Source organism: Callithrix jacchus, chromosome 11 (assembly GCF_049354715.1).
Source record: "Callithrix jacchus isolate 240 chromosome 11, calJac240_pri, whole genome shotgun sequence".
In the NCBI taxonomy this organism is placed as follows: domain Eukaryota; kingdom Metazoa; phylum Chordata; class Mammalia; order Primates; family Cebidae; genus Callithrix; species Callithrix jacchus.
Window position 1 is genome coordinate 119110430 of NC_133512.1, and position 27273 is coordinate 119137702.

The 27273-nt window shown below is 39.6% G+C and overlaps 1 protein-coding gene across 1 annotated transcript in view; it reads right to left on the reverse strand.

The window, feature by feature from the left end:
* The window catches only part of SND1 (staphylococcal nuclease and tudor domain containing 1), a 443208-nt gene that overhangs the window by 233150 nt on the left and 182785 nt on the right, over positions 1-27273 (reverse strand). Inside the window, exon 12 of the mRNA XM_002752042.7 lies at positions 12430-12530. Within this exon, the coding sequence (XP_002752088.2) occupies positions 12430-12530 (101 nt within the window). The remainder of the gene's footprint in view (positions 1-12429; positions 12531-27273) is intronic.

The window sequence follows — 27273 nt, forward strand, 5'->3', positions numbered from 1 at the left end:
TGTTTCCCTGGTTTTTTTTTTTTTTTTTTTTTTTTGAGACAGAGTCTTGCTCTATTGCCCAGGATGGAGTGCAGTGGTGCGATCTCAGCTCACTGCAACCGCCGCCTCCCAGGTTCAAGCAATTCTCCTGCCTCAGCCTCCCAAATAGCTGGAATTACAGGCATGTGCCACCACACCCAGCTAATTTTTTGCGTTTTTAGTAGAGATGGGGTTTCTCCATGTTGGTGAGGCTGGTCTTGAACTCCCGACCTCAGGTGATCCACCCGCCATGGCCTCCCAAAGTGCTGAAATTACAAGTGTGAGCCACCATGCCCGGCCTGACTGTTTTTGAGATGCAGTCTTGCTCTGTAGCCCAGGCTGGTGTTCAGTGGCGCAATCTCTGTTCACTGCAACCTCTGCCTCATCAGTTCAAGGGATTCTCCTGGCTCAACCTCCTGAGTAACTGGGTTTTCAGGCACGCACTACCACGCCCTGCTAATTTTTGTAATTCTGGCAGAGATGGGTTTTCACTGTGTCTGCCAGGCTGGTCTCAAACTCCTGACCTCAGGTGATCCACCTGCCTTGGCCTCCCAAAGTGCTGGGATTACAGGCATGAACCATTGCACCCGCCTGTTTCACTGTTTTAAACACATTTTCACTAAAGTTAGAAAAATTAACCAAGGTATGACAGCAGAAAGGGCCATTCTAAAAGCTCCGTGGATTTTGGCTTTGAGTAAGCCTTTTCAGGTGGGGGTAAATACATTTCCTAAAACACTAATGTGGTATTCCTGTGCCTTTTGATGAAAATAAAAAGGTAACAAGTAGACAGCGAGCTCACTAGCTAAAGCAAACATACCCAGGGAAGTAGCTGGTTAGCATGCCTCTTGGTTTGAAAGGTATCCAATAAACTGTTTTTATTAAAGAATAAATTGTATGCCTACTAAATGGTAGACATGTGTTAAGCTTTCTGAAACACTAAGCATTACTCATGCATATCCATTACTTCCACCTGTATGCAAGTGCTTATCAATCATTACTGTCTTAAGGAAACACAGTATACGTTAGGGAGAAAATGAATGCAATTCGCCATCGTGAAAATTGAAAAAGTGATGTGAGGAGACGAACACAAACCAAAGTTCCTCCAATGGAACAATAAAATGGCCCAGTAAACATAGTCCACAACCATAATCCAATGAGGCGTTTTGTTTTGTTTTTTATTTTATTTATTTTTTATTTTTTTTGAGACAGAGTTTTGCTGTTGTTACCCAGTCTGGAGTGCAATGGCAACCTCCGCCTTCTGGGTTCAAGCAATTCTCCTGCCTCAGCCTCCCGAGTAGCTGGGACTACAGGCACTCACCACCATGCCCAGCTAATTTTTGTATTTTTATTAGAGACGGGGTTTCACCTTGTTGACCAGGATGGTCTTGATCTCTTGACCTTGTGATCCACCCGCCTCAGCCTCCCAAAGTGCTGGGATTATAGGAATGAGCCACCGCACCCGGCTGTTTTGTTTTTAAATTAAACTTTGGGTAGCTACTACTTACTAAATTCATCCTTACAAGACTCTGTTAGGAAACAATACCGTTTAGTGGATGAGTTGGCCACAGTTAGTGTGATGAAGAAAAAGAACAAAATATAAAATAAAATTTGAGCTTAAGGAAATAGTTGGACATGTGAGAGAGAAGTGGGAAAGAGGGCAGAGAAAAGATGGAAGAGACTATTAGATTTTAAAATTAGGTCAATGGTGAGCAGTTCCCTGGAGACGCTTAGGGCTCACTTAAGTATTTGATTGTTACGTCTTATTCATTATGGTAAACATTTAAAATGCAGTATCACGTATAATCCTCACAATATCCTTATGAGGTATACTATTACTATCTCTAACTTACAGAAGAAAAAACAAAAAACACTAAGACCCATGATTACACGGTATCTAATAGCAGAGTTGAGTATTTTTACCTCAGTCCTATTTACTTCCAAAGTCTTCATTTAAAAAAATATCCAGGACCAGCACAGTGGCTCATGATGTAATCCCAGTAATTTGGGAGGCCAAGGTGGGAGGACTGCTTGAGCCCAGGAGTTCAAGACCAGTCTGTGTAACATGGCAAACCTTGTCTCTACAAAAAATACAAAAACTAACCAGGCAGGGTGGCATGCAGCTGTGGTCCTAGCTACTTGGGAGGCTGAGGTGGGAGGATCACCTGAGCCCAGAGAGATTGAGGCTGCAGTGAGTGACGATTGCATCACTACACTCCAGCCTGGGTGACAGAGTGTGACCCTGTCTCAAAAAAAAAAAAAAAAAAAAAAAAGCCATAGAATCTTAATATTAACAATAGTTTGCTTTAGACTTTATCTCAGCGTTATGCTAAGTGGCCCAAGTTTTTCCACTTCTAAATTTTATATTCTTAAAAAAAAAATGCACTCAGCACTCAAAATAAATACCCCCAAAATAGGAGCTTTATATTAGCAGGATGAAATAATAGGCAATTGCCCCCTATTTTCTTTTGAAAATGTTACTACAATTTTTATCACTTTTTAAAAGATCACTCAGTATGAAGTTGAGCCAATCCCTTTTAAGCTGAATCACTACTGAGAATTAGAAAAATCTATTAAAATTCCATTCCTAATTCCCTTAACACTCGGTGCTGTGCTGACCACGGGAATTATAAAGAGAAGGGGGCTGAGAAATGGCATAGAAAAGACCCAGAAGATTTGCTTATTGGTAACCATGTCAAATATGTCAAATGCCCCCTTTTCCTTATCACATCAATGGCACTATCCAATAAATAAATAATAAACAAATAAGTAAATAAAGAGAATGCTAGTGGGAGGACAGCAAGATCTACTGAGAACTTACATCCAAACGCCATCCTTTACAAGGTCCCCTGAAATAAGAGCAGGACAGATATGGAAAAGAATAAAGCCCTGGCCGGGCGCAGTGGCTCACATCTGTAAACCCAGATTTTTGGAGGCCAAGACAGGCGGATCACTTGAGGTCAGGAGTTCAAGACCAACCTGGCCAACATAGGAATACCCCATCTCTACTAAAAATACAAAAATTCACAGGCATGGTGGCAGGCACCTGTAATCCCAGCTACTCAGGAGGCTGAGGCAAGAGAATCGCTTGAACCTGGGAGGTGGATGTTGCAGTGAGCTGAGATCACACCCCTGCACTCCAGCCTGGAGCGAGACACAGTCTCAAAACAAACAAAACCAACAAAGCCCTAATGAATCTAGAAAACAAGAATGTGCGTTAGCAGCATATCAGAAAGTTTGCAAACCCTGAAAGGCAGAAAGCAGATGGGGTCAGATCAGTGGAGAAATGGTAGCACAAATACTAAGAATTAAGAGCATTCCAAGGGCCTTTATGAACAAATACAAAGCACCACAGTGAGTAGGCTTTAGGGTCATCACCGGAGCAATTCATTAGAAACCACACTCAGAAGAGCTTGGCCAGTCTGCCAGAATCTCCTCCACTTCCCTGTGATGCCCATGGAGTAGTTAGGAGCAAAGGGTTTTAATACCTGGCAAAAGTATAGGTGTAACTGCACAGAAAACCCTGAACAAAAAGGGCTAGTGAGAAAAACAGGGTTATGGGCAGACCACTTAAGTAAACCCTATGGAACTTTGTAGCCCAGGCACTAGTAAAAACAAGCCTAATAAAAATATAAGCACAGTAAAATCTCTACCAGCAGAGCAGCCTTAAACCCTGGGCCCTCAAGCCTTCTCCTTCTCTAGAGGAGATATTAGAGGACTTTGCTTCTAATAGAGACCACTCATTAATTCATTGTTTTAATACTAAAGGATGTGTCTTCACAGCTCTTCCAATTACACTTTCAGCTTGCTACCAAGCTTACCTGTAACATAACAGAAAGCATTAGTGTTCTCAAAGCCACAAAATAGTCACAACTTACACTAAAGGAAGTTACTGCTGTAGATTTCTCAACATTAGATACGAAGATTTTTCTTTTTAAGTCTATATACTGCTAAAACTGTCCCTTAATTTAACATGGGAAGAACCTTAGATGGATGTGTGGCCATAGCATTTGAGACAGCTTCTGCAAAGCACATCCGAGTCAACCTCCGGCCCTCACTCGCACCACAATCCTGGAAAACGCATGAAAGTGCTCTGCCAGAGCCCTATCTCCCTCCACAATTTCAATGAGGTCTATAATTTGCTTGCTTCCTCTCTGCTGCAAGCCCAGATACTTTTGAGCAGCCTTCAAGGAAGTCTGCCTCTGATACTAACTGCCTACCTACTGACTTTTGTGATGACGCTGTCCAAGGGAAGTTGACCTACTTCCCTGCAGAGAAACACCATGTCTACCCTAACTGGTAAATGTGTTCCTTCATAAATGCAGGTGAAAGTTTACAAATATTTAAGGATTTATCAAAAAAAAAAAAAGGGAACAAAACCAGGACATTTAATCTAAGAGGAAACAGATAAACAGAAGAGGGCATTACTTCTTTTTCTTGGCTTTTTGGTTTGTTTTGAAACTGAATCTCTGTCGCCCAGACTGGAGTGCAGTGGCACTATCGCAGCTCACTGCAACCTCCACCTCCTTATTTTGAGCAACTCTCCCACTTCAGCCTCTTGAGTAGCTGGGACTATAGGCATGTGCCACCATAACCAGCTAATTTGTGTGTGTGTGTGTGTGTGTGTGTGTGTGTGTGTGTGTGTGTGTGTGTTTTAGTAGAGATGAGGTTTCACCATGTTGGCCAGGCTGGTCTTGAACTCATGACCTCAGGTGATCCGCCCATCTCAGCCTTCGAAAATGCTGGGATTACAGGCATGAGCCACGGTGCCTGGCTTTCTTCTTTCTTTTTGAGAGGAATCTTGCTCTGTCACCCACCCAGGCTGGAGTACAGTAGTGCCATCATGGCTCACTGAAACCTCTGCCTCCTGGGTCAAATAATTCTCCTGCCTCACTAGTAGCTGGGATTACAGGTGCCTGCCACCACAATCAGCTAATTTTCCTGACCTCAAAAGATCTGTCCGCCTCGGCCTTCCAAAATGCTAGGATTACAGAGGGGAACTATTTTGCCCAGGTTTTTTTTTTTTTTTTTGAGACCGAGTCTCACTCTGCCACTCAGGCTGGAGTGCAATGGCACAATCTTGGCTCACTGCAACCTCCATCTCCGGGGTTCAAGCAATTCTCATGCCTCAGCCTCCCAAGTAGCTGGGTAACAGGCATGCATCAGTATGCTCAGCTAATTTTTTTTGTATGTTTAGTTGAGACAGGGCTTCGCCATGTTGCCCAGGCTGGTCTCGAACTCCTGGGGTCAAGCAATCCACCTCCACCTCCTTAAGTGCTGGGATTACAGGTGTTAGCTACTGTGCCCAGTCGAGGGTGTTAATCAATTTTAAATGTTCTCAGAGATATTAGAGAAAAATTGCATTCATAAACTAAGAACAGGGTGCTATTAACACAGAACAATTAAAAAAGAAAAATTTAAATATAAATGCTGAAAGCGAAATCAATAAAATGGGCTAGATTAAAAGAAAAGTCTGTAAATTTTATAAGCATAGAAATCATTTCAATTATAGAATTACCAATATATTCATGATGCCTAACACAGTCCCTTAGTACACACCAAAGCATTCCACTAAAACCTGTTAAATGAACTAATGAGTGAGTGGCAAAATGAATAAGTGAGATGAATGAATAAGCAAGAGAGTGCAGATGAATGAAAATAAGTCAATATGCATGGCTGGCCGGCCGTCTGGCTAAACATATAACCTGGAAGATCAGGTTGAAGATATCTCCTTGAATATAGAACAAAAATGCAAAAGAGGTTTTAAAATATTTAGAGAAACATTACAATGAGACATGAAGCAAAAGTTACAACATAAATAGATTTGGAGAAAAGCCTCACTCTCTCCTGGGCTCTCCGTGGTACGCTTTGGGAAACTGACATGGGGGAGCTTCCCAAAAATCAGTGCAGTAAATATTCAAGTCATCCATCTACAGCTTGGCACTCGACTCAACTGATAGTATAAAAAGCAAAAAGGGGGAAAGAAGCTCTCACATACCTCAGTAAAGGATTGTGCTGATTTGTAGGATTCAAGGGTGCCATTATGAAAAGCTAAATTGAACTTCTATCTAGAAATGATGGTAATAAAGTAATCTGAAACCACATTTTTAAGGAAATAAGACTTGGCAGTATGAGGTTTCCATAGATAGCCAGCCACGAATATTTGAACAAAAGAGATAGATTTGTCTGAAACTCAACAATATTTTCCTGACTGTAATCCTGAACCCTGTGCAACAGCCAAGTTCCTTCTTAAAGTGTTTTATGGGACAAGTCTCTTAAAATGATTGCTATACTTGAGCTGGCAGAAGACAGACCTAGTTATTCAAATACTTCTTTCTAGTATTTTTAACTAAATGCCACAGAGGTTTCTGATCTATCCTCAGAATGGATAGGCACGCTTCTACTGAACAGAGGAGAAGCAGCACAATTATATTAACCAAGCAGCCTACCATTTCCAGAAAACAATCTAAACTGCTCTTTTCGGGAAGGGGGAAGGCTTGGGTTGAGTTGGTTAGTGGTTTGTTTCTGATTTAAGTGGAAAAAACCAACAACCCTCATTCTAGTGTCATGCGTTCCTTCAGAGCAGGGCAGGAAGGGGGCTTGGCACTCCATTTCATTGAGTATGATAAAGTGTAAGTCATCAATCTGCGGGGAAAAAGCGTTGGCTATAATGCAGACCCTACCTCGTGGCAGAGCCACTGCCATTATTAACGCTGTCACCATACTTTCTAACGTGCTGAAAAGGAACTTCGGAATGCTGTGGGCCTCTCTGGGTAAGATGACTAGGCCAGAAAAGAGGGATTCAAGAGGCCACTTTTTTTTCCCCAAGGGTAGCTTGAAAGTTAGATATTAGTAATGTTTTAAGAACTGAAAACTCTGAGAGATCGGAGGTTTGGCTGACAGTGAAAACCTCAAAGCTATAGAACTGTAGTCAGAAAAGCTGGGGGCTGTATGACACTTATTCCTACTGTGACTGAGAAAACCAAACTAGGATTAAAAAAGGATTATTCTAGCGGAGTAAGGATAAGACCTAACCTAATGCTTCAGTCACTAATAGAACAGCTGGGGGAAAAAGTATCCCTGCAAATTAGACCCAAAGAAAAGGCAAAAGCAAATGTACTCTTATTCGTTGCAAATTTAAAAATCTGGTTCATACAAGTACAATAAAGGTAAGCTCTATCCATAAAGAATCCAAACAGACAGAAAGGACGTTCATAAAGATGGCCTCGAAACTGCTGCATGGCAATCACTGGGGGAAAGAGGTTATCTAAGATGTCCCAAGCCCCCACAGAACTTGGAGAGTACCTCTGGCAGCAAGGTCTCATGCTCTGACGGCCATCAAGGCAGGTGATGACATACATCAAGGAAGAGGAGCAATGCAAGGAAGCAACAGAAGGAAAATACGAGAAAAATTAACAGAAAAACCAAAGTCACCTGTCTGAAAAGACGTGATCTTGTGCAGAAAATAAACAGGAATTTTCAGTTGCTCACCTTCCATAGTTCCACCTCTGTGCCACTCTTTAACTTTCACAAAATGGTCCATATGTATTGTTTCCTATTGTCCTGAAATACTTCACATAATGGGAAATAATAGGAAGTACCTTAGTGACTCTCTATCTTCTGGATATGTGACAGTTTTCCATGGATGAGGGGTGAGGTGGTGGTGAGAAGGAGTATGTGTATGTGTATGGCTTAACCCTAGCTATATTTTGTAGATGTTCCTTTCTAAATGTGAACACATTTTCTTCTAACACTTTTCTTTGAAAATGTGATATGCAGAAAGGCACAAGCAAGGAGTTAATGGATTCTAAGGGTTTGCCAAATTGGAGCTCAAAGGAATCGGGAAGTCCAGCACAGTAAAAGGTCACCCCAGAAAATCTCACTCTTCAAGAAGGCTCTGGCAAGAATGAAAGGAGGAGATTTTAATCACTGCAGCTAATTACATACACGACTAAATCACAAGAAGAGTTATTTAAGTGTCTTAAATACAATAAAAAGTAATTAACAGGAAGCGCCATCTTGACAGCTTCATGTCACAAAACAGGCCTAAAACGATCAGCTAATTCCCAACCCAGAAGCCAGAGAATGAGAAAGGACTCAAAGTTTGATCTTTTTATTTTTTATTTAAACAGTTTTGATTAACAGATAACAACTCTTGCCAACTCCACAGTGAAGTTAATCAAGAAAAAAATTTTAATCTATTAGAGGAATGATGAACCTTGTTTTCACTGATTCCCCAGGGGCAAGAGCTAGGAAGCTGAAGCCTATGTCACATCAGCAAGGGCTTGCCAGCATCCTGTGATGCGACTCTTTCCCATACATTGAGAGGAGAAAAGGATTAGACTGAACTCTATTGAGGATCCAGTCAATTTGCACTCTCTGCATGTGAAATGCATCTAAAATTTGGCTTTGAAATAACCACTTAAGAGACACCATCTCATTTGCCTCTTTCTTAGCCCCCTAAAATCAGAGGTCTCCTGTAGTTAGAGAAGTTTGCTGTTCTCTTTAATAACAGGAAAGCCACTAGGTGCTGTGAAGGCCTAAATGTAGGTATATAAGCCTAAATTATGACAAACATAATTTAGATAGGATTTCTTCTTAATTTCACAACATTTCTTCAAGCCTGAACAGAGTGCACTTTTCAGAGGCTGTGCAAGCCACAGAAGCTCTCTTTACTAACCCTTCCCTTAACTGCCTTGCACATTCTATGACCTCAGCATAAGGTACTGGCACGTGCCAGAGTAACTGAGAGCCACTGTAAAACACCTGAGCACTTCTGTCCCAACCAGATGAGCCATTTGTTTCTGTCCCCAAATCTAGTTTACACAGATTATGCTTGTTGTTTTAATTACATACTTCATTAAATATCATTGAAATACAACGTCGCCAAAGAGTATGTATTTACTAAAACACTCGCATGTGTAACTAACAGGACAGCTCAACCCAGTTCAACTCTATTGCTTAAGCATGCTTAAGTTGTCCTGCAGACGCAGCAGAACACAAATTGCAAGTCATGTAGACAGGGCATGCACAACAGAAAAAGGTTTCACCTCCTATAATACTAAGAACCAATGTTTCCTCCCTGTGGAAACAAGAAGGCTAGGACAAGGCCAAAACATGAATCCCAGAATCCTTTTAGAAGTAAGGGGTCCGTTGCCTAGAAAGATCTGGTGTTGAAATCCACCATTCCAAACCTTATCCTAATGGTTAGGTTTAAAGTCCTCCAGTGAAACCTGCCCTCCCAGCGCTTTTGCACACTAAACTCCCCTCTATAACCCATAGAAGTTTGACCTAACACCCACTTGGGAAGACAGAATTGAGTCCTGCCTCCTGTCTCCTTGCCCATTGACCACACAATAAAGCCCTTTCTTTTCTCAAATACCAGTGCCATACTATTACTGGTGTCTAGGCACTTTGGGCAGTGAGCCCCTTGCTGAATAACACATGCTTTTAAAAATTTAATAAAAAGTAAAGGCTTTAAAGTAGCTGCAAAGTAAGTATGTGTAGAACAACTTTAACAGATGAGGGGGGATGTAAATCACAAAAATATAAGGGTCTATAATTAGTGTATTTCAAGTCCTCGTTTCAAACAAGAAGTTATATAATTCAACAAGATATGAAATAGGTGGTCGATGCTGCCCAGAGGGCAAAGATTGAAAAACACATTTTTATGTTTAAAATGAAAATAAAATATTTGAGATACCGTGTTTTTTAAAAAGTCTCTTCTCTGGCTAGTGTTTATAAATCACCATTAAGTAAGAGAGAAGGCTCTTAGTAGTATAATTTAATCTGAATATAAGCTAAATACTTGGAGATTCTTATTAATACCTCAACTTTTCTATAATATTAATTGGAGAATTTTTTTTAAAGTATAGAAAATCCAGGAACAAAAAGAATAAATAAAAACAAAAGAAAGGTAAAAGGAAAATAAATAGGAGCTGTGACTAAGATTGGAATACAAAAAGTGTAAAAAAATTTTTAAAAAGTGTACAGCTAGGTCTATTTGCTAGAGATGGCCTATCTTTGGCAATTGCCAATCACCAAATAAAAGAATAACATTATCTGGGAGTCTCTCTGAATCTGCTGTGATTCTGGGGCTGCCCAATTTAAAAAAAAAAAAAACCAAAACAATAAAATTATCCATTATGAGTTTTACAGTACTGATTAGATAAAAACAAACCTGTGGTCATACCTTGGATGCTGGTAACAGCCAGGCTATGCTTTATAAAGGAAGAGTTTGCAGTGCAGTTAACAAATCACTCCACAAATTCACTGAGTTCCTACCAAATGCCGGATACTAGGGCTACAACAGGGAGAAAGGCAAAAATTCCCAATCTTCAGGGACACAACAGTCTAATGAAAGATGGTTTCAATATCAGTAAATTTCTTACGTTTCTCCTGTTCGCAGCCCACCCATTTAACCGCAATGTATAGTTCAGTATGAACAACCCTATGAAGAAACTCATAATGCTTTCCAGGTACCTGCCAGGCCAGCCTAATGCAAAGAGACAATTCAGGTATTTAGAAGATGACTTGTACAGTCCTTCCAAACTTGTATATGCTTCCAAACTTCTACAAAATTTACTTTGGTAAATCACACAAAAAAATCTTATTTCATACAATCCAATGACAAGAACTGGGAAGCAGAAAACTCAAATTCATCATCTCTGGCACAAACCTAGAGTACAGATATTGTAGGCTGTTAATTAAGACCAACCAACCTGTGTTGTTAAACAGCCAACAGGGTTGACACGTTCTTACAAAGACTCAAGAATGTAATAGAAATCCAGACTGGAACAGAGAGCTACCCCGCATCTGCAGAGGGGAAGGCTGAGAGAGTGATCACCGTCAAAGCAGAAATAAACGCCGTGGAAATCTCGAGGTTTAAGGCACAGGGCATGGCCACAACACTCTGCTCTATAAAGTATTTAAAATTATCTGTCTCAAATTGTCCTAAAAAATAAAAAGCTTGCTATAAAATACTCCCTGAATATCTCATTTTAAGCAGTGTAAACTTTGTTTTTAAAATATACTTCAGTGGTAATTAAATGAGAGAATCCATTCTAATAGAATGTTAAATACTGGTGGAGACCACCTGCCAAACATAAAGACATGTGGTTTTGTACAACAGTGAAGCTGTTTTCACCAGTACCTAAAAGCAGCAGTATCTATGGAGATGACTCTTTGTGACAGTAAAAATGTTTAGACAGATTCCAGGTCTCTACAAGTAGGGAAGCATGCAACTGACTCCTAAGAAGTGGTGACAAATTGGTAATAAATAACTATAGCAACTTACATAGATAGAATAATGATCAAAATATGTCCTAGTTTTTCCCAGTTCAAAAATATTACTTGATTCGTCAAGAACCTGCTTCTAACAAAACCTGTGATGGTGTGAAGGTAAATACCAAATGCCTATACTGTGCGCCTCCTGGCAAAGACAAAACTGCCGATTGTTGTGCGAACATTAACAATATTAATAAATATAGGATCGGTAGCAGTGCCCAAAAATAGTCATTTCCAAACGCGAAAGCAGGAGTGAGGGGAAAGAGGCTCCTGTTAGGAGACATTCATGAAGCTAAGCAGCTACAAGATGCTCTTTCCTTTCAGAGGCCTGCAGTAGCGTGGAAGTACTTCTAAGTGGCTTCACTGTACTTTCAGTAACACAATCCCTGTTTTGATGACAAACCTATTCTTTTCTTCCCCACAAATATGCCACTTTAAAAGAAATAAAAAATAGCATTTTGGTAACAAATAGCATTTCAGACTGTTAAACAGAAAAGGAGACAATTACCATGCTGGTATATTTTATGCAAAGTATGGCTATGGGGGCCTGGTTGACTGTTGTTTTATTGTGGAAGCAGGGCCCAGAAGGCTTCCTCCTTCCCGTATCAGATACCTCCCCTGAAAGACTCTTCCTCAGCCTGGCTGCCAAGAGACCTTGGAATCTAACCAGGTTACAGCCAATACAGCAGAATAGGATGACCTCATCATCTACTGATTACATACAAAGAAAATGTCCAGTTAACCTCTCCGCTTCTTCCCTCCTTGTTATCCCCTATTCTATATCTAGACTTCCTAAAACAACATGCAAAACCATTTTGGACAGTATCTAGGGCCTGCATGATACTCAATAAATGGCATTATTTATAGTAATGATGTGTACTTCATAGTGCCAGGCACACAGAGCCCAATAAATCTTAAATAACAACAACAATGAAAGTATACGATTAGCTAATGAGTGATTATAAAGTACTTACAAATATAAAGTGCTACACAGGCATATAATTATAAACCATTGAGTTAAAAGCAGGAGAAAGCAAAGCAGAGTGAAAGGAAGGAGAGACTCAAATAAGCAAAGATCTCTTAGCTACTTGAGACGACAGCTGAGTCCCTGCCAGGCAGAACACTCACATTCCTCCAATGGTGACAGTGGCACAGGTACGCTCTGAAAAGGCAGGCACTGTCTCTGTGGCCGGGCTGGCTGGTCTAATGTAGTCCACCGTCACATTGACCTGGAAATAAAGATCAAGGGAGTTAGGGTTGGGAGTCTGCAGCATAGCTCACTGGCAGCCACATGTGCCCACTCAATTGTGAAAGATCAGCTCACTACAGTTTGGTTTTCTGAATCTAAGATTTTAAAAACCAATTAAAAGAAACAGCTGAGCAACGAACTGGGAGAAAATGTTTGCAAAAGACATAACTAATAAAGAACGTTTATCTAAAATATGCAAAAAACTCTTTAAACTCAACAATAATAAAACAAACTTATTTTAAAATGCAAAAGATCCAAATAGCTTACCAAAGACATACAGGTGGCAAATAAGAACAGGAAAAGATGTTCCACATTATATGTTATTAGAAAATTGGCAACTTAAGCAACAATGAAATACCACTGCTTGTGGTAGCATAGTCAAAGTTCAGAACATTGACAACACCAAAGGCAGGCAAGGATGTGGAGCAACAGGGACTCTAATTCATTGATGATAGAAATGCAAAGTGATACAACCACTTTGGAAGATAGTTGGGTGGTTTCTTAGGGAACTGAACATTTACCATTTGATCCAGGAATACAGCTCCTTGAAATTTATTTGAGGAGTTGAAAATATGCTTACACAAAAACCTGCCCGTGGATGTTACAAGCAGCTTTGTTCATAACTGTCAAAATGTAACAGCAACCCATATATCCTTCAGTAGGTGAATTGTGGTATATCCAGATGACAGAATATTATTCAGTGATAAAAAGAAATGAGGTATATAGCAATGGAAAGCATGGAGGAAACGTAGACGTATATTACTAAGTGAAAGCAGACACTCTAAAACGTATCATACTGTATGATTCCAACTCTATGACATTCTAGAAAAATTAAAATTACAAAGACAATAAAAATATCAGTGGTGGCCAGGAGTTAGGAAGAGAGCCGAAATTTTGCCAGGAGTTCTAGTCAAAGAATAGGGAATTTTTAGGGCAATGAAACTATTCTGTGTGACACTATAATGGTGAATACATACCACTATACCTATATCAAAACCCACAGTTGATTTAACAACAAGCACAAACCCTATGTACTTTGTGTGATAATGATGTGTTGTTAATTGTTCAACAATTGTAATAAATATGCCAGTCTGGTGTGGAAGATTGTGTGTAGAGGGCAGAAGGTATAAGGGAAATCTCGGTAACTTCTGCTCAATTCTCCTGTTAATCCAAAACTGCTGTAAAAAAATAAAGTCCATTTTAAAAAGAAAGAAAAAAGCTGACAACCAAAGATGTAAGTCAAACAACTAAACACATAAGGCCCCACAGAAATTCTACTTTACAGAGAAGAGATTTGTAACATTCCTGTAGGACTCCTAGACATCATGATAAAGCAGTGCTTTAACCTTTTCTGGATCAGACTACTTTGAAAATCTGTCTTTAAAAATACTAACTGCCTCCATGGAAAAACTGCATGTAATCTGTCATAGCTTCTCAAGGATCAGGTTAAGAGTTATTAAGAACAAACAAGGTGGGCACAATGGCTCGATTCTATAACTGCAGCACTGTGGGAGGCCCAGGTAGATAAACTGCTTGAGGCCAGGAGTCCACGACAAACCTGGGCAACAAAGCAAGACCCCCATCTCTCTGAAAAATAAAACAAATGAACAAACAAGGTAACAATCACAAAGATGCTTGGAATTCGTTTTAAAGTATATAAATTAAAAAGATACAACTAATTAAGCCCAACACCAATACAGTTGAGAGTTAAGCAGTTTGGAGATGGGGGAGATGGGAAAGAGAATGGACTAGATGAATCTTTAGGTTTTGAATTAATTTTGCAGACAGGAAGTGAGAAGCATAAAATGGGAAAAAGGCTTAACCCTAGAATACATAAAATAAATGGATATGGACACACTAAGCAATGCTTTTTCTTTATGAAAACTTTGAAGATAAACATGTGGTATCCTGTAGCAAACATATAGGGCATGCCATTATAGAATGAAGGTGTGGGTTTGCTCTGGGTCAAAACCAAGGTTTACAAACCCACACTGAAGAGAACCATGGGGATCGAGGGGACTGAAGCCATCCCCACAGTCTAGAATCCCTTTTCTAAACACATCTACAGCTCTGATCAGCTTAAAGACAGCATATTGCAGAAGCATGGAGTTCAGCCACACTGCAGGTGAGCACCATTAAAATCCTTTCAAACTGTCTTCTCAAAAACTCATTTTGAAAATGAACAAGGAAATCTGGAAAAGGATAGATGCCTAAAAATTCCAACTGTCAGTTCGCTCACTTGAACATTAGATCGAATCACACTTTAGAAGCAGCAGAATAGAGCCATACCAGAGCCCAAGCCAATTAAGGGCTGATGTTAAGGTAAATCATTCTTATGAGAAGTATGGTCATAGCACAACACAAAAAATAAGAAGAGATAAAGATGACTCCTAAAATTAGATACCTACCTTGAAATTATTGAAAGGTCTTAACAACTACTCCAAAACTCAGGAAATGAGTAAAAATGTGAGAAATGTGATCAGACAAGGGGACTGAACAACTAGCACCCTCCAACAAAAAGGTTTTTAATGCTTTTCCCGCATGCTGCTGGCCAGAGTTGATACAGGCCAAAGAGAGGGCAAAAGAATGGGAGGGCTGCACACAGACAGGCCTGGGTAACTCAGAACCAGGGAAGGAACGAAAGAGGGGTAAGTTAATACACCCTGGAACTCTCCTCAGACGAGGCCCCACAATTAACCTATAGAAGCAGATAGAGGGCCAGGAAAACAAGACAGCTGGAGCCATGGCAAAAATTACACAAGAAATCACAAGTGTACAGAAGGTAGACAGCAAATGTGGCTATACCATGTAAAGTACCTCAGGGCCCAGTTTAAATAGGACAAGGCCACAGGGTATGGTCCAATCTGGGGGCATTCACTGGGAAGTTAATAAATATGTGGAAATGAGGAAAGAGGTCCTGTATCTACTGTCTTGTCACCCAATCCATCTAGCAAGCTCAAGCCCTCAATTCTACTACTGAGGGGAAGAAATCAGCACTGTTTAAAAATAAACTGAGTCTCAAGGTTACCTTGCACCTGCCAATGCCAAAACTCCTCCTGAGCAGGCAGACAGGGGTAGGACAGACAGCAGCTCTTCAGCACAGAGAAACATTAGCTCTGGACCCTGAGAGAGGGCTAATTCATCAAGAAGGCACATGTGTGGTGGGTAGGAGTAATAATGGGAGGTATAACAAACAAAGATGAACACCTGTGCATCTCTCAGGCCAGAAGGCCAAAGTGAGGTGCTATTCCAAAACTGTCTTCCAGGGAAATCAATGAGAAGACAAAACAATTTTAATCTTCAATAACCAAAAGAAACAACTACATTCATCTGCCAATGAACTGTTTCCTATATTGAGAGGATGAGAACTGTAAATAAGTCTGAGATTAAACAGTTCTTTGTGGATGCAACATTATTAAAGATAATCTGAAATACAAATGAGGCCCTGAGAATAGCCTACAGCCAAGATACACACCTGCAGGCAGCTATGAAAATCAGGAATTAAAGTCAATGTGTGATTGGCATTTGTGTCTCTCTCCTGTGGATTCTGAGATCTCTTTGTCCACCTTGGAATTTTTCATCTCAAGGTATTATTCATCATTGATCTGCCAATCACTTGAAAAAGAATCATGGTTTTAACAGCTTCAATTAAAGCCACTGTAAATCTTAGCAACATCTTCCTCTAAATATATGATAACCTGAATTTTGTGTTTGTGGATAAGTTAGGTATGGAATGGCAAAAGAAACTGATTAATATAGATGGGTTCTCCTTTTTAAGATATTCCTGAAATGTTTTGTATGCAAGTATTTTACGAATACATGACCAAAGGATATATAACTGACTCAGATCCTGATCCCTGTTTATAGCAATGACTGACCACAAAGAGCCATGGGCTCCTTGCTTGATGGTACTTGAAGCTCTGTTACAAATGAGTCACATCAGATCTTTGGGTCTTAGTTTCTCTTTACCTTAAAAATGAGAGCACTAGAATAGAACATTAGAGCATCGTTTAACTCTAGAATTCTAAGAGATAATTTAGTCAGACATGGTATACTGTATGCAGTTTTCTTAAACCTTTGTGTTTCCTACCCTACATCACTACAATCTATTGGAACATACCAACTGTAAGTTCCAAGAGAGGGGAGACAATGTCTTATACACTCACAGAGCTAGCATGGGCCTGCAAGGTAGGAAACTATGCAGTAAGCGTTTGTTGCATGAGGAAATACATAATTAGGAATCTTTTCAGACATAACATTATGAAGGACACCTTTGAAGTGAAAAGGCTGGACATCCTGAGGACCATTTTGTCAAGATGTTGACCATTCTGCTGTTTTATACAGCAAAAATATATTTATTTAAACTACAGGGGGTGGGGAGGAGGAAACGAGGGAGGAACAATATTTAAAAACTGTGATAAAGCTCTAATGCAAACAACCACGAAAGATGAAGCAAGCCACATATGAAACATACATAATTTCTAGTATTACTGCTTTCTCAGAGGTTCTCAAAGATAAGAGGGTAGCAGGCAACCTTGGTCTATTGGATTAAAGAATTTTCCTTGAAAGCAATTTCAAGGCCCCTTCAGAGGAACTAAGATGGTAACTTCAAACTAAATTTATATATTAATTGCTTGTAAAGTCTGGAATCGTTTAGAATAGAATAGCTATGGGCCACACAACAGAATTCTGACGTTCTCTGGATATTCTTCATGCAATGTGTGACTAAAATAGTATCAAACCAACAAAGAACTTCACAGACTGATGCTGCTGATGATAACAAAATGCTAAAAAGTGAACTCCCTAAGCATAAAAGGTTAGAGGAGGTAGGGAGAAAAACAACTGTAGAGTCACAACATTTCCAGGTTGTAGCCAGAGCTCAGTTTTAATAAAACCAGGCTTTTGGGCATAATCACCACATAATCCCACCCACTATTCCACACAGCCACTCATAAATTCACAAAGAGCTATAATAAACACCTTGCCTCTCAAAATAACCCCTTTATAACCCCTCTCATGTCAGAATTTCCAGGCTTTATGGAAAGCCTTTAGACACCCCTGATACAGAAAAGACGACATCATCTGGCCTAAGTCCCACTGATGCTGCCTAGAAACAACAGTAAGTAAAACAAAATGTTTCACATAGACTCAGTAAGAACATGGACACTTCGGAACAACCGGGCTGCAGCAACTGGTTTCCAGCAATTCTAGAAAGGAGCTTTGTGAACTTGGATAAGCAACCTAACTTCTCTGCTTACGTTAAACAGATTAACTGTGCGTATCTCACTGCTATAGGAAGAAATATATATATATAGCATTTAGAACAGTGCTTGAATCATTGTAAGCTCTATCTAAGGGCCAGTTATTTTTAGATAAACATGTACTAATTTTTTTAGGACAGTGTCTGGCACAGAGTTAAGTGCTAAATAAGTATCCATGAGATAAACAAACACACACACAAATACATACATGCATAAATCAGATACATATTGATGTAAATCATTAGACTATGGAACTCACTAGGCAGAAAGACTAAAATAAATACACTTTTCTTTTTAAAGAGCCACCAAACAAAAATATGTAGTACCTCATACATATTCATCCCAACTTAGAGCTAAGTAGGTATTTAAAGAATGATATACTTCTTAGTATTTTTTAGATATTTAACAGATTAATTTTGCAGTTACAAGTTATTGGATACTTTATTTACCAAAGATAATTGAAGCAGAGTGTTGTGAACCATCTCAATTAACAGGTTAACCAGGGATTCTCGGGGCAGGATACTTCTTGCCTTACTAAATTAGGAAGACAGTGAACATCAAATAGTGACCAAGTTTCCATTGGCCTTGGGCTTACAGGACCTTCCATACAAACTACTCCTTAATATTTAAATGATGTAGTCTTAATTTTTTTCTCTGTTAAAATTATATTATGTAATCATTTTACTTAAAAAAGTGATATATAATTTTAACCATTTTATAACACACATCAATCACCCATTCATCTAGGTACAGGAAGAGCTTCAAAACAAATTGCTAAGGAGCCTCTTAGTCCCGCCTCTGGGCATGCTCTGAGCTTACCTCCCAGCTAATTCAGACATAAGCCCTTGTGGAACTGCTCATCTCTCAAGAGAGGATGTCAAACTTACCTCCTTCTAGACAAGTATTGTGTAATGGAAATATAATAAGTGACAAATGAGACCCACATGTGTATGTTCACATTTTCCTAGTAGCAATGTTGAAACATTAAAAAGCAACAAGTGAAATTAATTTTAATATGATTTTAACTCAAAATTTCTAAAACATTATATCAATATATAACAAATATTATAACAGTATTGAGATTGTTTTTTGTGTTAAATCTTTATAATCTGGTGCGTACTTTACATACATCTCAATTTGGAGCAGCTACATTGCAAGTGCTTAAAAACTCACTGGGCATTCCTAGAGTATTGGCTAAGGCACACGAACAAGTCTTAGCCTCATTCCTCTATCCTATGTGTGGTTCAAATTTCTCCCTGTATTTTTCCCTGTGAACTTATGTTTTATGAATCTTTGTAAATATTCTTAAACCAAATATGAAAAAAATATGATACAAAAACCCTGGTATCAAAAAATAAAATATTTAGCCTTTTCTTTTTCAGATCTCTTATCTGACTAGATTACAAAGACAAGCTACATACATTTTTAGTTCAAAAAAAGAATTTCAGGTGTGAGGATAAATTTGTACACTGGGGGAAAAATCCCTTAGCCTGTACTATCGTAAAATAAATTCTATTCCATGGTTTGGTGAAGGTATTTTTCAGTGCCTTCTACCAATTCAATAGCTGAATTTTATTAATTCCTGAATTGTCAGCATGATTCCAGAATTCTTTACATTAGTGTTTGAAGTTTATTCTAATGGATGGATGGTGGGTAGATGATGGCCAGAAACTCAGGTTAAGAAATAATTGTTTTTGTAGTTGATAATTAAGGCTTCTGTTAATGACTGATATTACTAAAAAGAAAATGAATGACTGGTAGATAAACCATTTATTTTTATAAATTTTTATAATATGAAGTGCTGAAATTTACTTCTCCCATCAGGACATCTTTGAGCTCTGATATCCCTTACAACAACCTTTACAAATATGTTCGTTAAAAAATTATACATTTTGTCTCACCTATGCTACCAAGATTAGGAGACATATACCAATGTTCCCTTCCTAACTCTCCAATCCAGCCCAGATGTATTCTATAACACTAGCTTCCAAATCATTGTAATTAAGTGCTTAGGTTGGTTATTTACATGTATTTATACTGCTCTCTCCTATCTAAAATCACCCTTCCCACCCCCAAATCACAGAACTATTTGGAGCACATTTCATTTTCATCAATGGAATTTTTATCTATAGTGCCTATAAACCTTTGTAAGCACAGTTAGGAAGTGTTCTTATTTGAAGCATTTTTGACAAAATGAGTCTCCTACCCCAACCACTCCTCTGTCCTCTGGATGGGCAGATGCTTTTATCCGCTTTGAGGGAAAAGGTAAAATACAGCTGAACACAGGGTCCATGGAGATGTTAAGAGTCTCTATCTGACATCAGGCATTCATTTAAGTGGATATCACTGCTCCCTGATAAACCTTCACTTAGGTAAATATTTAATTAGGAGCATACGCAAGCTCAAGATCCACAAAACATTAAAACATTTTAGGTAAGAGGCCATTAGAAAATGGCAAAGATTTCTAGAAATAGTGATAACATGAAAACAAACATAATAAAATTATCTGAAAATATACTGACCGCACAGTTTATGTATGGAGGTAAAGAATAGGCATATATAAACATCAAATTTTAACAAATGACAATATTTTAAATAAATCTGAGGGTACCGTAGAGAGAGGGAGACAGATTACTATTTGAAAATAACCTCCCAGCTCCCAGCATTTTCATTAAATCTCTTGATTCTCCAGGCCTTATAATCCTATAAACATACCTAAAAAGTATAATGTGTGTTTGTGCTAATGCTCCATTATCTTGCTCATTATTTTATCACAGGCATAACTCACACCAGCTTAGTTTTAATACCACCCTGCTTGTCCCTAAGGAGGAATGTCTGAAGGTTTCAGAGGCACTACTGGAAATTGTCCCTTGTGTCCCCTGCATGTCCCTTCTTATTCCTCACCAGAGCTGCCACCTCCCACTGCCTTCCTCTAAAGGATGAAAGTTGAGGGTGGGTCTTTTTTCTTCTTTATACAAGTGTCAATCACAGTCATCCACAGCCAAAATTTCCAAGGTCACCAGCAGTCAGGGGAAATTAAATCACTTTGTCCAGAACTCTCCCTGGAGGAGTTCCAGCCACACAAGCAGCACAAATTTTACATGGAGATACTTATGCCTTTGTATAGAATATACCCAATATCACCCAAGCTTTAAAACAATAGCAGTAATGAAAGTATGATGAGAGGAATAGGAATATAAAGAAAGGTGACTTGCTTAATGGCTTCTAAGAATTAGTTGGGGGAAAGGGGATATTATTAAGAAATGGACAAAAATAAAAGGTTACATTACATTTGCTCTATCTATAAAGATTTTGAATGTCTGCACCACCAAAAGACCAGGTTGAGAAACCTAATCAATAAAAGTGGGGACTAAAGTATTTGCCCTGCCAAGAGTTCCAGTAAACTCCTATTTCTCTGGGGACTAGGTATTGCTTGGGTGAGCAAAACCAGAACAGAAAAGCCCTCCTGCATTCACTACAATTCAGAGCACTCCAATTTCCCCAGCATGCCATGAGCTGGCATTGAGAAGTCACTCAAACAAGGAAAACGTATGTTTAGGTAAACTAAATAATTTACCTAAATGGAGAATTTACCTAGAATGGTGAGTTGACCTCAAAGATGTACATAATGACATCAAAGGAGAATTATGAAGAAAAATACAATAATTCTTTAGGAATGCATGTCAATGACGAAATAGCACAAGGACACAGCACTTGTGTATATAAATTCTCAGTTTTGTTGCTAAGTACACATTCCAAGATAATCAGGTATCTACATCATCAGCCTTTCTTCCTGTAAACATACCACACCATCCCTCTATTTCACACAATAAAGGTCTACTAAATGTAGCAAGGTTCCTTGATCAAAGGCACAGGGTGCATGGAACAATGACAACTAAAGTCACAGATACCAAACACCATCCTGCATTATATCTGTGTTTACCTTCAAATGCAGGTCTCTTGACTTACAGTCATTGTTTTGGAAAACAGTAAACGGGTATACAACCAACTCCCTGGCCCACAACTACACACGTTCAGGAACTGGACAGTAACCACTGGAGGATAAGTCTAGTTCAAACCATCTCTCAGTGCCACAGTGATCCAGTTTCCACTCCTAAATTATCAGAGACATGATGCAAAAATATTGCTTAATTAAAAATAGAATTACCATATGATCCACCAATTCCACTTCTAGGTATATATTAGCAGAATTGAAAGCAGGATCTCAAAGAGATATCTGAATACCCATACTCATAGCAGAATTTATTCACAACCGCCAAAGGTGGAAGCAACTGATATACCCATCGTTGGATGAACAGATAAATAAAATGTGGTAGACACATACAATGGAACATTTTTCAGCTTTAAAAGGGAAACAATTCTGATTATCTTGAGGACATTATAAGTGCAAGAAGCCAGTCACAGAAAAAAGACTTACACAAAAGAATACTGTGTGATTCCATTTAAATAAGGTATCTAGAATAGTCAAATTCTTAGACCAAAAATAGCAGAGTGGTTGGCAGGGGATGGAGAGAGTTGTTTAATGGGTATAGAGTTTCGACTCTGCAAGATGAAAAAGTTCTGGGGATGGACGGTGATGGCTGCACAATGTGAACAAATGTACTCAACGCCACTGAATGCAAACCCTATGTGAACTGCACATGTGAGGGATCTAGGTCTCTCTCTCCCAGGCTGTTCTGCCCACATATTACGTAAGTCAATAACTTAGCAGCAGGAGCCAGGCAACTCTCAGCCCAAACCCAGCTAACCTAAATCTACTGGTTACTTCAATAAGACAGCTCAGGCTGGGCGTGGTGGCTCATGCCTATAATCTCATGCCAGTACTTTGGGAGGCCAAGGTGGGCAGATCATTTGAGGTCAAGAGTTCTAGACCAGCCTGACCAACATGGTGAAACCCCATCTCTAGCAAAAATACAAAATTAGCTAGGCATGGTGACCTGCTCCTTTAGCCCCAGCTATTTCGGAGGCTGAGAAATGAAAATCGCTTGAATCCAGGAGGCAGAGGTTGCAGTGAGCCGAGATCGCGCCACTGTACTCCAGCCTGGGTGACAGAGCAAGACTCCATCTCACACACAAAAAAGACAGTTCAATTACATTCCCAAGAAAATACATGGATGGTCTCCTAAAAGGAATCATAATTGGAAGCCATGTTCAATAATCCCTAAATAAAGACACAGAGGTTTCAGGTTGTCATATAATATAAAATAGTCTACCTTTTAGGCCACCTTTCTCAGGATATAAAATATACTTGTCTATTTTCTTATATTCTGGGAAGAGTCAACACTCTAAGGAAGAGGTCCCCAACCTTTTGACACCAGGGACCGGTTTTGTGAACAACAGTTTTTCCCCACTGAATGGAATCTCACTCTGTTACCCAGGCTAGAGTGCAGTACCACAATCTCAGCTCACTGCAACCTCTTGACTCCCTGGTTCAAGTGATTCTCCTGTCTCAGCCTCCCGAGTAGCTGGGATTACAGGCACATGCCACCATGCCCAGCTAATTTTTGTATTTTTAGTAGAGATGGGGTTTCACCATGTTGGCCAGGATGGTCTCAATCTCCTGACCAAGTGATCTGACCGCCTCAGCCTCTCAAAGTGCTGGGATTATGGGCATGAGCCACCGCACCCAGCGGGAAGACAATTTTTACACAGACGGTGTGGAGGATAATTTCAGGATGAAACTGTCCCACCCTCAGATCATCATTACTTAGATTCTCATAAAGAGCATGAGACCTAGATCCCTTGCATGTGCAGTTAGCAATAGGGTTTGCACTTCTATGAGAATCGAATGCTGCAGCTGATCTGACAGGAGGCGGAGCTCAGGCGGTAATGCTGGCTTGCCTGCTGCTCATATGTCCTGCTGTGCAGCCTGCTTCCTAACAGACCAGGGACCAATAAGGGTCTGCAGTCTAGAGCTTGGGGATCCCTGCTCTAAGGCACAAGCTGCATGTCTAGGTACCACAAATCAACCCAAATATAACTTTCTTATTTTTCAGAGGCTGTTGTAGAAGTGGGTAAGAATAGTCTATGGCTCACTGACTTCCTATAAAATTGACAAATTTTGATGTCCTGCTCTGTTACACAATCTTTCTATGAAGAACCATCTGACTTAGAGATCTGTCACATGCAGATCTACAAAATTTTCCGTGCGTTCACCATCATTTTCCCACCTCTATCTACTTCTTTAGTTGCTGAATTTAATCACTGTTGTCTGTGCTTTTGTGCAATAAACTTTCAATTTCCACATGCTTCTCTAAGTGGTATTTTTCACTGTTGGCAGGAATGTAAATTATTATAACACCATTGGAGGTCAAGCTGGCAATTCCACTAACACTTAATACGTGGATGTCCTTTAAACGAGCAGTTCCACTTCTAGGAATTCAGTCTATAGAAACAAAGATGTATGTGCAAGCACGGTGTCCTTTGCATTCATAGTAGTTTAACACAAATGCATAATTACAAGTTGAGATTTAAGTAATCCTAAATCTCAGGAGCTCTAAGCTGGCAGAAACCATGCGTTATCTTTTTCACCTACATATCACCAATATTCTCAATAAATATGATATAGCTGCTGAGAACAAGTGGGTGCTACACATTCTGCTATGGAAAGATTTACAAATAGAAAAGACAATGAACAATGGTAAATATGATGTAATCCTGTTAGGGGAACAAAAGTGAGGGAAACATGGAACAGAATCCAGAGGAACATACTTGCCACTGTTAGAAGGGCTTATCTTCAAAGGGGCAAATTATAAGGCACTTTCAATTTTTTACATCATACATTTCCACTGCGATTAAAAATTTTAAATTACATTTGGAAAGGGGAAAAATTTAATGCTTGAGAAAAACAATATGGTAAGCTAAGTAAATATATAAAGAAAACATCTACCTTTAAAAACAAAAAACACAAAAAAGTTGCCTGCTCACAAACAGGGTCTTTACTGTTGAGCATCTGTTTCATCACAACAGTTCCCACACTGAGGCCACGGCCACTGCTCAGTAGAGTCTGCCAACCCGTAAGGATTATGCAGGGCAGGCTAAACACTGTTAGAAGGACACGATCATGAGAGCTTCCGGGTGCCCAGTGGTGTACTGTTGCCATGGCAGGTGGGCATCACTATCCGCAAATGAACTGCCAATCTCACTCTGAGCTGATAATGATCCTGCCACCACCACCTGCCTGCCATATGTTTTCTCTACTTGTCACGTAACAAGGAACTGCATTTTGGCATGCTGATCACTGACAATCTGATACTACTGGTTGATGTTTGTTATACCTAGCTGCAGCCCTTCAGAGAGAGCTGGAAAAGAGTGGAAGGAGGACATAAAATATTGCTCTGCCAACTGACCATTCACTAAGACCCAACACTTTGACGTGAGTTAGCCAGCCAGTTCTAAGACAGCTGGTAACATGTGAAGGGCTGTGTCCCATCCCCATTGTGCCCTTTGATTCTGTTTCTCATCAGCAGAGTAGAAAAGGATCCCAGTCTTCTCGGATTCATTCTGTCTCCCTTAACCATCATGTACAGTCAATAAAAAGCATGGAGTTCTGTTTATTATTTTAATATAATACTGAGTAAGCACAGGGTGTGGCATCAGGAGTCAAGAATTCGTGCTCATAGAGCCCATTCTCTGAGCAGCACATAATCTGATAAAGAAAATATAATACAGAAAAAGAGGGTTCAGGTACAAATAAACTGTCTCCACAATTTGCCCCTTTTACTAGAACTCTAACTCAAGCATTTAGAACTGTATATCCCAGTGAGTCTCAAAATAAATACGGCGTTTGTTATCTACACCTAGTCAGCAAACTAGGAGCTAGTTTCTGAAAAGAGGGAGAGCAGGGCAGTTTCAATACAGACTTTAGGCAAAAAATAGTGAATGCACAAGGGACTGGAATCAGTCAAGCATGTTAACCAAACTTCTCATAATCCCATTGATAATGAGAATATAAAGGTGATTATCCAACAGCACTTTCCATGAATTAGGAAGTCACTGGACATATATATGCTTTTCTTAATGAGGCAAATCCTTGATTTCAATTGTCAGCCTACCCCCCACTCTCACCAACACTTGACCAATTGGCTAAAATGACAACCAGCATTAGCAACAAGAAACACCAAGGCCTTCTTCAAGATGGAGTCTCATTCTGTTGTCCAGGCTGGAGTACAGTGGCGCGATCTCAGCTGACTGCAACCTCCGCTTCCTGGGTTCAAGCAATTCGCCTGTCTTAGCCTTCCTACTAGCAAGGACTACAGGCACCTGTCACCACACCCAGCTAATTTTTGTATTTTTAGTAGACATGGGTTTCACCTTTGTTGGTCAGGCTGGTCTTGAACTCCTGACCTCTGGTGATCTACCCGCCTCAGCCTCCCAAGTGCTGGGATTACAGGCATGAGCCACCACACCCGGCCACCAAGGCCTCCTTGATTCAGCAATACCACCACTAACATAGAGATATACTATTTAATTAAGATCAAATTTATGAAACATAAAATCTACCCTCTCAGTCATTTTAAGGTGTAGCAGTTCAGCAGTTTTTAGTATATTCACAATGCTGTGCACTCATCATGCTTATCCAGTTCCCTGAAAAGAAACTCTGTATCGATGAAGCAGTCACTTCTTTTTCCCAACCTGCCCTACCCTTAGCCCCTGGCAACCATCAACCACCTATAGATCCCTATAAAGATTTTGTGTAAATGAAATCACATAATATGCAGTCTCCTGTGTCTAAATTCTTTTACTTGGGACCGTATTTTCCAGGTTCATCTATACTGAAGCATACAGCAGACTTCATTCCTTTTTAGGACAGAATGTACTGACTGTAAGGATATACCATACTTTGTTTATCCACTAAGGTGTACTTTTGAGACTGCAGCTATAATAAGAGAAAGTATGCTGAGAACCACTTTAATAAAATATTGTAATAATATTATTTTTAATAATAAGAGAAAGTGTGTTGAGAATCAGTTGAGAGCAATCAGTGGCCTATGGAGAAGAGCTTTCATTGACAAACACAAACTAAGCCATCAAGAGTCAAGTCATATAAAAGGAGTATATTAATCTCCTAATCTGTCCACTTCAGAGAACCTCAACCAAATCTATTTTTTTAAAATTAAAAGTCTCTCTCTCATAATGAGGAAGAAATCTTTCAGTGTCTCAAGGGATGGTCCAAACAATAAAACAACCCACCAATCACCTCAGGGGAAACGAAACTGCCTGGCAGCAGGTCCTTTGCTCCAGATGAAGAGTACAGCCACTGTTCAGGATGCAAACAAAACACAGATATAAACTATGCAGGGGAGCGGGTGGGGGATCCCTACAGGCTTTTCCCTCACCTGCTGCATTTGCTTCCAAGATTCCTGGCACATACTCATTCAAAGGAATCAGACTGTAATTTGGGTTTTAAGGACTCTCCTCTTAGTTAATAATACATAGCCT